Raw genomic sequence first — 15,362 nt, 5'->3', positions numbered from 1 at the left:
GTCTTGGTTTATTCTGAGAAACCCACACACAGACAAAACATGCGCACACTGGTTTCATGACAGGGATCATGTTTTCTTTTATTCAAGCATTTATTTGATGTCACATACTGTATGACCTGACTGAGCTTGATAAATGGGTCTCTATTATCCCAAATGTAGACCAGCGGAGTGCTACAGAGGTTGCAACTGGATTTATTAGGCATTTGTGGCCTCATCAGACTGATATTCTACAGCAACTGAGTTTTGTAGATGTAAATGTACACACTGCATCAACTCTTTATTTATGACCGCATCAAATGTATTCACATGGGCAGAGGAGGACTCCATTGGGCATTTTGTCTTTGGAAACGATAAACCGTGATTTCATTGAATGTATTTAAGCTCAGCTGATCACAGTACCCAATAGGAGTATTCGCTAGGTACGTGTCTCCCAAGGACGTGGTGACGAATGGGTCCACAGACATTGTTGCTCTTGGATGACAGAACAGTGACTCTGGAGTACTCAGTGAGGGATGCGTAGCTGTGTAGGTAGGCATGGTATTCGTGGGACGAGGCGCTGCAAGAGTCGGTGTGTACGCTGAGAAATGTGTGGTGTTGTTCCACTGGGGAGGTGGTCTGAAAGCTCCAAATATCTCATTTTTGGGGTCCGGAACTATGGATATGAAAAATGATACAGTACTTAGTTATTATTGTGTGGAGCCAGTAATAAGTGTGTCAATAGAACAATGTTACCTGCCCCATTCAGTGGGTAAAAAGTGTTGTAGAGGCCCGGATCAAAACTCTTCTCATGCGCCTGCTGAGACAGATTTTCATTCAGGATGCAGCTTGGCTTACTTAAGTGTACATTTCAAAACCATTTCAAAGATGGGCTAAAGGGTTGATTGATAGCATTTATCGATAAAAGCAGTAAACAACTTCATTATTTTGCTGCAATGTAGAAGGTAAGTGGCAAGGTAGACAATACACCATCGGACATTTGTAACACAAAGAGATAAAAGTAATCAACAGCTACCCCTGGTGTTGAAAACTTCATCTTCTCTTCCCTGCCTTTCTGGAGTCTTGCTCGCAGTGCATGTAGCTCCTCTTCTGACTCCGCCTTGAGGCGCTCAAAGAATTGGCTCCTTTGAGTCTTCAGCCGATCATTTTCGGCTTCCTGGTCTTCTTCAAGTGCAAGGCAAAGCGCTCTTATGGCAGCTTCTCGGTCCTGCCTGAAGTCATGCGCGCACACGTACACACGCACACACGTACACACACATGTCATGTATTTTTATTTTATCACTAAATACACATGATGTAAACAACAACGCTAAAAACAGCCAGTGCTTCCAACACATTGCCCGATCGACTTTTCGATCTTCCGGTCATATATTTCTTTATCTTTTGGAAACCTGAAGTAACTTTTGCCACTATTAGTGAAACTTCCACGGAATGATTGCACCGTTGTTTAAGTACGTGGAGAGCAACCGAACATAAAGAACACACAGCCGCATGCCACAAGTTGCCACGAAAGCGTTCTTCGACGTCACCAGGGAGGCATCCAGGAGGCACCTCATTTGGCAGACATCTGGAGGTTATCATGCTTGGGTGTGGTCAGTAAAAATGAACTCATCTTTCCAAAAATGTGATTAACCACCGTTAAGTCATTTTATTGCCAAGGGGGGCAAATACCTTTACACACAAAGGCAGGGAACTTTGAACAGTTTTTTCCCCCCGCTTAATATGAACACCATTTACAAACTGTATGTAATGTTTACTTCGGTTATCTTTATCTTAAAATTACATTTGCTCGACGAACTTAAACACAGTGTGGAGAAGTGCAAATAATTCTGAAAGGGTCAAATACCTAATCATACTTTTTTTTCCCAAAATATTTTTATTGCCACAAAGGCTGATACAATAACAATTTTGCCATATGTTGCTTTTTTTTTAACTTGTGAACAAAATGCCAAAACCTCTGCATATACAGCATATTACTTTTTTTAAAGTAATTTTCCCAACACTGATCCAAGACGGTCAGAACGGTCATCAGTTTTCTCGCCCTTCCAACAACTGTCCCTTTGCGGTGTTTTGTGTAAAAGTGTGTGTCAAACCTGAGTTGAAATTGTCCCTCATCTCTCTCCATCCAGGCAGATTCTGTTAATCTCTCCTTCTCCTCAAACATTCTGTTCAGCAGGGTCTCCTCCTCCCTCCTCTTGACCAGGAGATACTGCCGCAAAGCCCTCAGGAGGTGATAAGAGACGGGATTAATTCGGCACTCAAATTCAATTGTTCAAAGTCGGCGGGTTTAGCATAACGCAAAAAGGCTTGGAATGACATTTGCCTTATGCAAATGATTAAAAGTTAAAACAGACATGATTATCCTACCGGAGCCTTTCCTTGTACTCCGTCTTCAGTTTCCTCTCTTCCTCTTCTCCCCAGATGTCTATTTGTCGGAGGCGCATTCTCTTCTGCTTCTCAGCCTTCAATTTGTCAATCAACTCCTCCGTTTCTCTCTTGAGCTCATCCTGGAGACGACCCATTCGATTTTCATTTTCAGTCTTCAACTCTTCTTCTTCCTCACCTTCCGCTCGTTTCAATCCCTCTTGAGAGTAACGCACCATCTTGCCTTTTTCCCTTTGGAAGCGCTCAATCTCCTCATCTTTCGTTTCCTGGCTCTGTGGTGTTCTCCTTTCCTTCTCCCTACGAACCTGAAGCTCGGCTTCTCTCGTAGGATCCTCCTGGAGGTGACCGCTTGTCTTGTCTTTTCCCTTCCGTGCCGTTTCCTGTGCTCTCTTCTCCGTTTCCTCTGTCCTCAGGTTGTCAAAGTAAACACTCTTTTTTTTCCCCTCCGGCCTCTTAAACTGCTCCTCCTCCTCTTCATGCTTGCTCTGCCCTTCTTGGCGGAAGCGAGTACTTCTCTCGTTCTCCCACTTGAATCGTTCCTCCTCTTCCTCTTTCTGCATCTCCTCACGGAGGAGCCTCATTCGCTTCTCCTTGTCCTTCTTTAAGCTCTCCGCCTCATCCTCTTCCTCGACCTTCAGTTCCGCCTGGAGGCGACGTATTCTCTGCTCCTTTTCCCTCTTTAAATGGTCCGCTTCCATTTCTTCGTCTCGTCTGAGCTTCTCCTCATACTTGCGCATCCTCGTATCCCTCTCTCTTTGCAACTGCTCCACTTCCTCTTCTTCCTCTCGCCTCAGTTCTTCGTCGAAAAGGCTAATTCTTCTCTGTCTTTTTAAAAAATCCACCTTTTCCTCATCTTCGTCATCTTCACTCCTCAGCTCCTGTTGCAGGCGTGTTTCGTTTTCCCGCATGACCCCTTGTAGCTGCTCCGCCCTTCCCCTCGAGCCCTCCCGCTGGGTCCATGTTCGATCCTTCACTCTGGGACGTTCTCTTGTGGATTCCTCATCCCCTGAGGAGCCCAACATGTCCCCTTCCTCATCCCTCACCTCATCTTCATGGAGCATTTTTGGGGACTCCGTTTTCCTGAATGGCTTCTGGCAAATCCATGATTTTGTCCTTTCTCTCTCTAAATGTCTATATGCCTCATTGTCTTCTCTCCTCAAATCCTCGCTGTGCGACGTTCTCATCCCCAGCCTCAACCAGCCTGCATCCTCATCCTCACGTCCCAGTTTATCGTCACGGAGCATCGCCGGTGTCTCCATTTCCCTCATGAATAGCCCTTTTGCGTATTTCTTTGTGCCGTGCTCCTTCCTGCGAGGCCATGATTTCGCCTTCTCTCTCTCGAATTGCTTTGCCCAATGCTCTTTGCTCATCAGGTCATCCGGGGGGAGCTGCCTCTGCTCCTTGAACCGCTCATCCTCACGTCTCAGTTGATCGTCCTGTAGCATTGTTTGCTTATCCCTTATAAACGGCCATTTGGCGTTTTCCTCTTTGCCTTTTGTCATCTCTCGCTCCATTTTTTCCGCCTCGTCCTCTTTTCTCCTCGGCCCCTCCTTGCGTTGCAACGTTAGGATCTTCTCCCCCTTTAAGCGTTCTACCTCCTCATCCTCACGTCTCCGTTTATCGTCACGGAGCATCGCCGGTGTCTCCATTTCCCTCACGAATAGCCCTTTTGCTTCTTCTCTTTTGCCGTGCTCCTTCCTGCGAGGCCACGATTTCGCCTTCTCTCTCTCGAATTGCTTCGCCCTCTGCTCTTTGCTCATCAGCTCCTCCGGGTGGAACTGCGTCTTTGCCTTGAACCGCTCATCCTCTCTTCCCAGTTGATCTTTCTGGAGCATTGTTTGTGTCTCCATTTCCCTTAGAACCGGCCATTTGACCTTTTCCTCTTTGCCTTTTGTCTTCTCTCGCTCCAATTTTTCTGCCTCATCCGCTTTACTCCTCAGCCCGTCCTTGCGCAGAAACGTTAGGATCTTCTCCCCCTTTAAGTGTTCTACCTCATCGTCCTCACTTTTCAGTTCCTCTTTGTTGAGAATTGTTTGCGTGTCCATTTCCCTCATGAACAGCCCTTTTGAGTCTTCTCTTTTGCCGTGCTCCTTCCTGCGAGGCCATGATTTTGTCTTCCATCGCTCCAATTTTTCAAGCTCATCCTGATCTCTCCTCATGTCCTCCTGGCAGAGCGACATTCTCCTCTCTCGCCTCAAAAATCCCAAAATATCATCATCACTTCTTCGTTCCTGTCCAGGGAGCATTTTTCTTGCCTCCATCCCCCTGGTAAATGGCCCTTCCGCTTCGTCCTCTGTGCTACACTCCTGGCTTGGCCATGATTGTCTTGTTTCCATTACGCTCTTAAACTGCCCTGGTGATTCTTCCTCTGTGCTACACAGCGGGCTGAGCCACGATTGTGTCATCTCCCTCTCCGAATTTTCTGCCTCGTCCTCTTCTCTTCTCAGCGCCTCCTTGAGATGCCACTCTACCTCCTCATCCTCACTTTGCAGTTGCTTTTCATGATCCATCGTTTGCGTCTTCATTTCCCTCACAAACAGCCCTTTCGGTTCTTTCTTTATGCTGTGCTCCTTCGTGCGAGGCCACGATTTTGTCTTTTCTGCGTACCATTTTTCTGACTCATCCTGTTCACTACTTGGCGCCTCTTGGCGAAACGACATGCTCATCTCCCTCTTCAAGCCCACGACACCCTGATGCTCACTTCTCGGTTCCTCGTCATAAAGCACCTTCTTATTCCTCGTGTCCTTTATACACTGCTCCCCTTTCGGGCGAAGCCACAGTTTTGTCTCGCTGGTCCATTTCTCTGCCTCATCCTCTTTTCTTAGCCCCTCTTGGCGATTTGAGAATGTCATGCTCTCCCTCTTCAACCGCTCTCCCTCCACGTCGCCACGTCTCGGTTCATTTTCACGGAGCATCGTTTGTGTCTCCGTTTCCCTGCTAAATAACCCTTTCACTTCTTTCCTTGCGCTGTGCTCCTTCCTGCGAGGCCATGATTTTGCTTTCTCTCTCTGAATTTGTTTGGCCTTATCCTCTTCCCTCCACAGCTGCCCCAGGTGGAGCTGCATCTGCCCCTTTAACCGCTCTGCCTCCTTCCCCTCGCGGCTAAACTGAAGATTTTTTCTCTCTGCATTTTCCCTTTCCTCGTCCTGCGGTCCCTTCTGGAGTTGATGTGTTGTTCTCAATGCCTTTTCCTTCCTTAATTTTTCCACCTCCTGCACTTTTTCTCCTCTCGGATCCTCTGGGCATAAATGCATTCTTATCCGTCTTTCCCTCTCTAACTGGTCCACTTCTTTTTCTTCTTCTCTTCTGAGCACATCCTGATGAAGACACATTCTTGTCTTTTGTTTTCTCTTGAGAGATTCTAACTCATCCTCTTCCTCTCTCATCAGCACCTCTTGATAGTGCCTCATTCGCATCTCTTTGGCCCTCCTTAGCCGTGCTACCTCCTCCTCTTCCTCTCTATTAAGTTGGTCCATTAGGAGAGATTTTCTCAAATTCTTTTCCCTCATGAACTGGTTATTCTCCTCTTCTTCTCTCCTCAGATCCTCATGCTGCAGTCGTGTCCATTTTTCTCTGGCCAATTGCTCTTTTTCCGCTTCAAGTCTTTTTAGTTCCTCTTGTCGATGTAAGTGTATCTTTGCCTTTTCCCTTTTCATTTGCTCAGCCTTTTCTTTGTCCCTGCGAAGCTCCTCTTCGAGGAGACGATTGCGATTTTCAAAGTATTCTTTCAACTTTTCCTCCTCCTCCTCCTCTTCTCTCAGCTGTTGCTCGTGGCTTACAGAGAATCGAACTCCCTTCTCCCTCTTCAAAATCTGTGCCTCGTCCTCCTCCTCTCTCTGGAGCTTCTCCTGGTAGACCTGCATTCTCATCTCCTTCTCCCGCTTCAATTGCCTTGCTTCCTCTTCTTCCACCCTGCTCAGCTCGTCGAGGCAGCGACGAATTTTTTTCTCAGTTTCCTTCTTCAATCGTGCAACCTGCTCCTGTTCCTCTTTCATCAGCTTCTCCTTTTGTTGGCATATTCTTTTCTCCTTCTCCCTCCTCAGCTGCTCTGCTTCCTCCTCCTCCTCTTTCCTAAGCACTTCGAGGTAGAATTGCATTTCCATCTGCTTTTCCCTCATTAACTGCTCTGCCTCCCTTTGTGCTCTATTCAGCTCCTCCTGGAAGGAACATTTTCTCATGTCCATTTCCCTCTTTAACCATTCCTCTTCCTCCTCCTCCCCTTTCCTGAGCTCTTCCAGGCGGGCATGAAGTCTCGTTTCCTTCTCACGCTTCAATTGCTCCACTTCTTCCTCTTCCTCTCTCCTCAGCTCTACCCTTTGTCTGCAGATTCTTGTCTCTTTCTCCCTCTTCAATCGCGCCACCTCCTCCTTTTCCTCTTTCATCAGCTCCTCCTTTTGTCGACAAATCCATATCTCCTGATCATGCCTCAGTTGCTCTATCATGTTTTCCTCCTGGCAGGGATGCATTTTCATCTCCTTTTGCCATTTTAACTGCTCCGCTTCCTCCTCTTTATTTCTCATCTCATGCTTCTCTTGGCCGACGTGTGTGCTTGACTCTTTTTGATTCTTTGAGCGATCGAAATCCGTAAGGAGTTTCTCCTTGTGGAGATGTGTTCTTTTCTTCATCTCAACGTCTCGTCGCGCCATCTCCTCTTCTTCCTTCTTTCCAAGTGCTTCCTGGTGACGCCGTATTCTTGTCTCCTTATCCTTCATTAACTGCAGTGCCTCCTTCTCTTCCTCTCTTTGTATCGCCTCCATTTGTCTACTAATTCGCATCTCCTTCTCATACCTCAATCGCTCCATTTCCTTCTCCTCCTTTTTGCTCATCTGGTCCGGGTGGTGACACAGTCTCTTCTCGTGTTCCCTTTTCAACTTCTCCATTGGCCCCGTTTCCTCTCTTTTCAGCTCCTTCTGGTAAAAGAGACACTCTTTTGGCCTTTTTGAATGAGCCATATCCAAACAGAGCTTCTCCTTGCGCGGATGTGTCTCCAACTCTCTTTCCAACAGCGCCATCTCCTCTTCCTTCTTTCTCAGCAGTTCCTGTTGGAACTTTTTTCTTTTCTCCTTCTCCCTCTGTAATTGCTTTGCCTCCTCCGCTTCCTCTCTAAGTTTCTCCTCATACAGAAATATTCTCTTTTGCTTCTCCCTCATAAGACACTCAGCCTCCTCCTCTTCAACTGTCCTCGGTTTGTCAGAGAAAATCATTCTATTTTGCTTCCCCCTCAATAGGTGCTCTGGCCAATCCTCATGGTGGGGATGCATCCTCTTTTCCCTCAACAATAGCTCTTTTGTGACCTGTCGTCAAGGTGATTGAAAAATAATTACCCAGTAAGACTCTTGGACACATTTTATATTCAGAGTTTTGTGTTTTCTGACATTGCAATGGGGGTTACCACTCGGCCCTTCCTATATGGACCACATTTTCTACATGATTTAACTGTTGGCTAAAATTCAGCCTGTCTACGAGACACCAAATTTTTTTAAAATCAGATGACGTGATCAATTTTTTTGTGTTGGGGAAAAAAGCCTGTACGGGGAATGTTTTTGTGAAATCAGCTGTACAAAATCTGGTCCCCCCCCAAAAATCCTTCAAATTAGAGTTTCAATCACGGCCTGTTACGTTTGCCCATCCGGTCCCCCCATTGTGTATCACCTATCCTGTTTCGTCCACGGTGGTCCGAAACGTAATTGCTGTGGCCACCAGTCTGTCACAAAAAAACCTCATCTAAAACTGTTTGCACTTTTCCTTCAAATAAAATAAAGCGTGATAAAATACAGCCTCCTGTCTGGTGACAATGACATCATCTTCAAGATAACACTGTCCATGGAGACAGTGTAACATGTTCATATGTTCTAACATCCACTTACCGCAGTAGGTTTGGGAAACTCTTCTTTGCGTTTGCCTTGCGAGCGGACATCAGTATCACTGCGCTGGCTTTTCTGAAACTCCTGAGCCACTATGTCACTGTTGACATCTTCAACAGAGGAGTCATTCCCCGATTCGTCTAGGCTATGGGGAAGACATGATTTAATTCAAGAGAGATTGATTTAAATAAAAAAAAGAAACTGAGAAATTGTATTTCAATTTCTCATTTAGGGTGAAAGCAGTTCCCATGTTATTTCTTTCTGAGGAGTAAATCAATTGCAATGGGACTGTTCTGGTTGTCCTTGATGTTCTGCCTCACATCTAAGCAGGCTTCATCAGTTCATTCACCTAGGCTAGAAAGGACAGCTCTCGTCAGGCTTGGTGTGATAATCCGACAATTTTATCCTCAATGTTAGAGGCACGTCCCAATCACCATTCCTCTTTTGGATGCAAAAAAAACTCACAAAAGTCGCAGGCATGCTGGGGCCTATCCCAGCTGCCTAGGGGCAGTTAGTTGTGCCGGTTAAGAATCCTTTTTCAGAGAGACTTGATTCATACGGAATTACAATGTTGTTGCACTCGCCACTCTTTGTGTCCGAAACTACCTTGGCCTTGTTGCAGTGGGTGCTGTGAATCAAGGTTTGGTCAGTGTGTGGGTGTTTCCTATAAACTTCAACATGGAAAGCCCCTGTTATCTCCAATGGGGACATCACAGTCCAAAAAGAATAAGAAATATGCTCTTAGAAAACCAGACAACAGTCCTGATGTGATCGATTCAGTGCCTTTAGGATAATAATCTTTTTCATTCATGAATTTGGAAGAACAAACCTCTTACTACAAGTCTCTGCCTCAAAAATGGAATCACTGTTGTCCAAAATCCGGTCTGAAATCTTAAGAACACAACAAGAACAAAATAATTTGACAATTAGGGAGTTTTGACCAATCTCAAAAGCAAGAACCTCTGAGATTATGTGCCGCCATGCTTCGACAAAATAGTCTATCAAAATATAGATGGCAGTCACTGTTTAGAGTCTACCTCCTGCCGTGGTGATTCGAGACTCTGGTCCTCAGACTGGATTTCAAGCTCAGTTACCTCCTCTGCTGGATCTTCATCCCTGATGGCCACTGCAAAGTCCTAAAGTACAAGTACAAACGCAGGCAAAAACACATACATGACATCCAAATGCATCCTCTTAAAAAAAAAAAAAAACAAGAACCGAATAACCGAAAACAGTCTTTAAGCGGAAGGAAGCTACTCAACTCAAGTACCGGTATATCGTCTCTCAGTAGCCTCTCCACTAAATTTATTTTCAAATTTCTCACTTCAGCAAATTGCATTGAATCGCGCTAACATAGCTAAAGATATGGAACTATCTTCATTTCAGATACGCTTTTGACTCCATCAATATCAAAACCGAGGCAGAGCAAGAGAAGAATAGACCTCACATGACCTTACTAAGTTTTGTCAGTATACTTTTAGTAGCGGTATTGCCTCTTGATTATGGGTCATTAAGTGCATGATCTGCAAAACTAATTTTTGCAGTCAAGTAAGTCTCCATGTTGTCAATGACAACCACTCACTGTCGGTGTTTTACTTGGCTCATCTTCTGGTTTGGCTTCTGAGTGCCCAGCAGCCTTCATGCTGCAGGAGGGACAGAGAAAATAAGAGAATTCAACAGCAGATTATTTTAGTTACACAAAAGCATTCAAGTTACCATCTTCAAAAGGGGAATTCACTCACTCGGGAAAGACTTGGAAAAATAACTCATTTAGGCCGTAGCGCAAGTCTGGTATTGGACCATGAGAAACAGTTCTGTTCTAAACGTAGTATCAGTTTTCTGAATAGCATAAGAATTACAAACCTCTTGGAAGACTCGCTCTTCACATTATCCACCCCGTCTTTGACTTCCATAACGTGCTTACTGTCACGGCACACACAAGTGCTGCAGTCCACAAACTTCAGGATAGATTTGTTTTTTTTTTTGAAAAAGCATAAAAACATTGTTTGGTATAAAGTTAAATTTCACTTGAAATTAAAGAAACAAGATTCGAGTATGCATTGAAATGAGGGCCGATGAGGAATGCATTATTGGGTCACAGCCAAATACCCGTTGCTTTGATGATTCAGTGCTCAGGTCTGAAACATGGGTCTTGTCCCCAATTGTTTTGGCAGGCCTCTCTTGTTTCTTGGACTGTTCAGCTCCTGAGTTAGAAACTGCAATGCTCTGGATGTGTTTATTTACCTGATCCACTGGACCGCTGTGGACGTCTTCGCCAGCAGACTCGTTACCTGATTCATCTTGGCTGCACATAGCAGTTTCAATTACAAAACAAAATGGGGGGGGGGGGGCCTTCAGAATGTCCGTTGGCCACAATTCGACTTCAGAAGAACAAATTCACATGTACAATATTTTAAAATTGTAGGATGGAATGAGCCTTTTAAGTAATTCTTGTCATTGTTTTCTATGAAGAGGAATAAACAACATACCTCTTAGTTGTCTCCGTCTTTTCCTCCCCCTCCTTCCCTTTGCTATCCATCGCCACAAAACTGTCAGATTTGGCAGAGTCCAATAACTTCCCAGATAGCTATAGGGCATAAAATTACTAAATCAAAAACATTGATTAACAATAACATTAACCCCCAAGAGACGTACACAAAGTGTGGTGCCATTCAAAGACGCGTGGGGCCAGACGCACTGCACATAGGGTGCAAAGTAAAAACAGAGTAAAAGATCATGGCGATTGTACTTTATGATTTTAGTAGGGGATGAAATTTGGGTTTCAGTTTTTTCATTGTGATAGTTCTTGAGCTTGACTGCATATCAATATTGTGCAAATGACACTCTTCAAACAGCTACTTGCTTCAGACGATAAGATAAGCTCCTCTTCCTCCTTGACCACTTTGGCTTCTGAGCTCCCAACAGCATTTGTATGCACGTTGGATTTGTGATCTTGGACATCTTTAAAAGAGGATTTCTGACCTAACTGAACTTTGCTGCAGGGATGTAAGAAAAGTCAATAAAATATTCAGCAGTTTTGAATGAGGAGTATGATTAGTTAAATGTTGTAGGTTAGAACAACAAACCACTTGGCAGACTCGGCCTTCTTCTTGTCCTTCTTTTTGTTATCCCTGTTCAACTGACAGGGACAGTAAGCCTTATCCGAAGAACAGGGTACAAAAAAATGATAATGATTACTTGTCCATCAACAACTCTCTGGATGGGTGTCACTGATCACAATGAACCTCACACAATCACAACAGTCAGTTTAAAGCCAAAACAAACAGTGCAAAAGTACCCGTTGCTGTGATGATTCTTTCTTTTGATCTTCAGAATGGGCCTTTTTGAACATTTCTGGCCGAATCATCTCCCCCGTTGCCTTTCTGCTGTCTCTTGAGTCCTAAGGCACGTGCGCGCGCATGCACGCACACACACACAAACACAAGCACACATGCACAGGCACATGTAGCACTGAAATACTGCAGGCATATAATTGTATGCTACTGAAATGTACTTGACCAAACAAAGATGTGTGAATTTTTATTTGGTTAATGCATATCTTATCGGTGAGAAGTAAAATGTGAACTGGCAAATGGCTTTAAGAAGTTGTGATAGAGATTACACATGTACTCATTATTGTTATTATTATTGTTAATATTGTTAATAAGCAGCCTGCTACATCTGCTATCTCGACCTTCCCCTGATGAAAATATGCACGGAAGCTAGTCCCCCACCATCACCCCCTCCCTCATACATTTCCTTGTTTCACCGTCTTCATTGTTTATGTCTTGTGACCTGTTGTAACTGTCATATGCTTGTGCATGAGTTTTTTTTTTGCCTCACTCAAATTATCCTCAAAATGAGGGTAGTTCGAGCGTGGGTTTTTTTCTCCCCCTCTCCCTCCCTTGTGGTTTCTTTCTGACTTTCGGGTTGAGTGAACGCTGGCGCGTTTTGGCTGCCGCTGCTCAACCCATATTGTTTTGTGTTTTTTTTATTTTTATTGTAAAGTGTCCTTGGGTGTCTTTAAAGGCGCTTATAAATAAAATGTATTATTATTATCATTCATTCATCTTCCTAACCGCTTGATCCTCACTAGGGTCGCGGGGGGTGCTGGAGCCCATCCCAGCCTTCTCTGGGCAGTAGGCGGGGGACACCCTGAATCGGTTGCCAGCCAATCGCAGGGCACACATAGACGAACAACCATCCACGCTCACACTCACACCTAGGGACAATTTAGAGTGTTCAATCAGCCTGCCATGCATATTTTTGGAATGTGGGAGGAAACCGGAGCACCCGGAGAAAACCCACGCAGGCCCGGGGAGAACATGCAAACTCCACACAGGGAGGCCGGAGCTGGAATCGAACCCAGTACCTCTGCACTGTGAAGCCGACGTGCTAACCACTGGACTACCGGGCCGCTATTATTATCTTCATTCATTCATTCATCTTCCGTACCGCTTGCAGCTGTCTGTAAAATGAATTCTTACTATTCCAAACTTTACTGTATACTGAATCATCGGGCACTAACTGTTTTAGTCGAGTCTTCTTCCTCGTCTTTATGTTTGGCTTCTGAACCCACAATATCATCAGTGCCTTGAATGTGTCCATACTTCTGAGCGACCGGTTCATGTCCTGATTCATCTTGGCTGCAGGCAGGAGTTAAAAGTAAGTAATACAGGAGGTAATACAGGAGGTTTTATGTCGATACTATAACGCCGAGCTGGAGTATTTTTTTTTCCTTTTTTAATATAGCCACATGTAACCAGTCACCTTTTTCCAAAAGCACTGTAAAGGTGAACAACAAAACAAACCTCTTGGAATTGTCTGTCTCATCATCCTCTTCTTTTACATCCATCTCTGAATGAATGACAGAAGAAGAAGAATTGCCCGAGTCCGAGACCTCTCCCGGAATCTTTAAGACACATAAAAGAGCAAAACATTGGCACTGAGGTCACAACCGCTCTGCTTGACAAGTATACTCCAATAAAACGAAAGTACTGTAATTGTCACAGAGTTCTCAGAAGACCAAGAGCACATTTGCCTTGGTTATATAATTATTAAATGAACTCTTAAGGAATAAAACCTGCATCTCATTGTTGGATTGACATTTAAGCTTCCTACGCTACTCCTATACTCTAATGTGTGTGATGATGGTGGTATTACCTACACTTGAGGACTTGCACACTGCAAGAATCAAAACAAGGGCACGGAAAATCCTCCTGGATCTCCCGCACTCTGCCCACCACCTTTTCCAGCTACTCCCCTCAAGCAGGCGATACAGATCCATGCGCACCAAATCCAGCAGACACTTAAACAGCTTCTTCCCTCTAGCCATTAACTCCCTATACAGTCACTGACGTAGTCACTCTTCTTGTACAACAAATACTACTACTGGTCACTCTAAAATGGTTCAATGATTTTCTGCACCAACTGTACAACTGTCATAGTATTGTATTCTACCACTGATCACTTTAGCTCTGCTTGATACTTTGCACATTGTTTCACAGTTGTCACTGGGTGGTACCACCGCACTACAGTTCACTTACAGTACATTACGAAATGTCCTTCCATACCCATTTGTCATGTCCTTGTTTATGATGATAGTAATCATGTTTGTTCTACATACTTGGCCAATAAAATGATTCTGATTTTTATTCTGATTTGGAGAGCCAGACCCCGTATCTAGTTTTTGAGCTGGTACTTGGTGTAAAAAGTGTGAGAACAACTGGTCTTGGATACTGTATGTGCAAACTTTATCTAAGAGTTAGGAAATATTCATGATACATTCCACTCATAGGTTTGACACTTGTTACCCCATTCAGGAGCCACCCACTTTTGATTTTTTGATTAGCTCCCCATTCTCCTTCTTCTTCTGTTCATCAGCAGACTGATTCAACTTAGGTGTGGGGATGCCTTTACCAGAAGAGTCACGCTTAGAGTCATCCTGGCTGGAAGAGAAGAAAGGGTTACGCAGAGATGATTAAGTACTGTAAATAAAGCATATACTATATAACATAGTATTACAAATATTGCAAAGTTCACAACAGCTGTTCGATTTGTTAATTCATAACTTTAAACGAAATCTTAGTCGGGAGTCAATCATTTTCCAGTGTGGAGTCAGTCTTTTTAGGTTGAGTAGCACCTGAAAAATGATCGGCATCGCATTTTTCCGTGGCAGTGTGATAGATTACAAACCTTTTTGCAGCCTTACTCTCCTTTCTGTCCGACTGACTTTCAGAGCAAACGGAATTCTCAGAGTCGAGAACGAGTACCTTTGGAATACACAAACATTTAAAAAAAAAGTTGTTGTTTTTTTTTCTTTTCAATGAACAATCAAGTTAACTGACTTATAAGATCACCCGTGAGATTTGACATGATGCGAACACGGGATGTGCTGCCAGAAACACACTTATACTAACATTAAGGTCGTCGGGTAAGGTACACAGAACAGTACCTGTTGCTGAGATGATTTTGAATTGCGGTCATCAGAATGGGCCTTTTTAAGCGATGATTTTGAACTGCGGTCTTCAGAATGGGCCCTTTTAAGCGATGATTTTGAACTGCCGTCCTCAGAATGGGCCTTTGTAAGCGAAGATTTTGAACTGCGGTCCTCAGAATGGGCCCTTTTAAGTGATGATTTTGAACTGCCGTCCTCAGAATGGGCCTTTTTAAGCGATGATTTTGAACTGCGGTCCTCAGAATGGGCCCTTTTAAGCGATGCTTTTGAACCGCCGTCCTCAGAATGGTCCTTTTTAAGCGATGATTTTGAAGAGCGGTCCTCAGAATGGGCCTTTTTAAGCGATGATTTTGAACTGCCGTCCTCAGAATGGGCCTTTTTAAGCGATGATTTTGAACCGCCGTCCTCAGAATGGTCCTTTTTAAGCGATGATTTTGAAGAGCGGTCCTCAGAATGGGCCTTTTGAAACACAGATGAAGCACACTCAATACTGTGACTGTCAAGAAGCACTTACCGGTACTCAATTACAGACATGATAAAGGCAGCTGATGTTTACAAAGTCAAACTACTTAAAAGAAAAACAGTATTTTTGTATTGAGTCCATATTCACAGTAGTATTCACAGGCTTTGCAGCAATTACAACGTCAAGGATTTGTTTC

General features: G+C 44.2%; 1 protein-coding gene across 5 annotated transcripts; it reads right to left on the bottom strand.

Annotated features, from left to right (window-relative positions):
• Positions 1-49: 49 nt before the first annotated feature.
• LOC127609064 (trichohyalin-like) lies at positions 50-15,201 on the bottom strand. Of its 5 annotated transcripts, XM_052078692.1 has the most exons (19): positions 14,701-15,201; positions 14,442-14,518; positions 14,080-14,194; positions 13,058-13,158; positions 12,775-12,892; positions 11,545-11,646; positions 10,736-10,833; positions 10,356-10,551; positions 10,110-10,204; positions 9,829-9,889; positions 9,284-9,382; positions 9,076-9,137; positions 8,250-8,391; positions 4,374-7,676; positions 2,365-3,977; positions 2,091-2,219; positions 1,013-1,208; positions 733-796; positions 50-652 (listed from the first exon to the last, which is right to left on the bottom strand). In XM_052078692.1, exons 4-19 carry the CDS (start codon positions 13,099-13,101, stop codon positions 303-305), a joined length of 6,672 nt encoding a protein of 2,223 aa, XP_051934652.1. In that variant the 5' UTR covers positions 13,102-13,158; positions 14,080-14,194; positions 14,442-14,518; positions 14,701-15,201; the 3' UTR covers positions 50-302. The 5 variants fall into 5 exon arrangements, with proteins under 5 accessions (XP_051934652.1, XP_051934649.1, XP_051934650.1 ...); XM_052078689.1 differs by having other exon boundaries at positions 2,365-7,676; XM_052078690.1 differs by having other exon boundaries at positions 733-793; positions 2,365-7,676.
• Positions 15,202-15,362: the final 161 nt, after the last annotated feature.

The sequence above is a fragment of the Hippocampus zosterae genome, chromosome 10, assembly GCF_025434085.1.
Source record: "Hippocampus zosterae strain Florida chromosome 10, ASM2543408v3, whole genome shotgun sequence".
NCBI classification, from domain to species: domain Eukaryota; kingdom Metazoa; phylum Chordata; class Actinopteri; order Syngnathiformes; family Syngnathidae; genus Hippocampus; species Hippocampus zosterae.
Note: the sequence above shows the minus strand (reverse complement) of the source record. Positions and strands in the feature narration are given on the sequence as shown.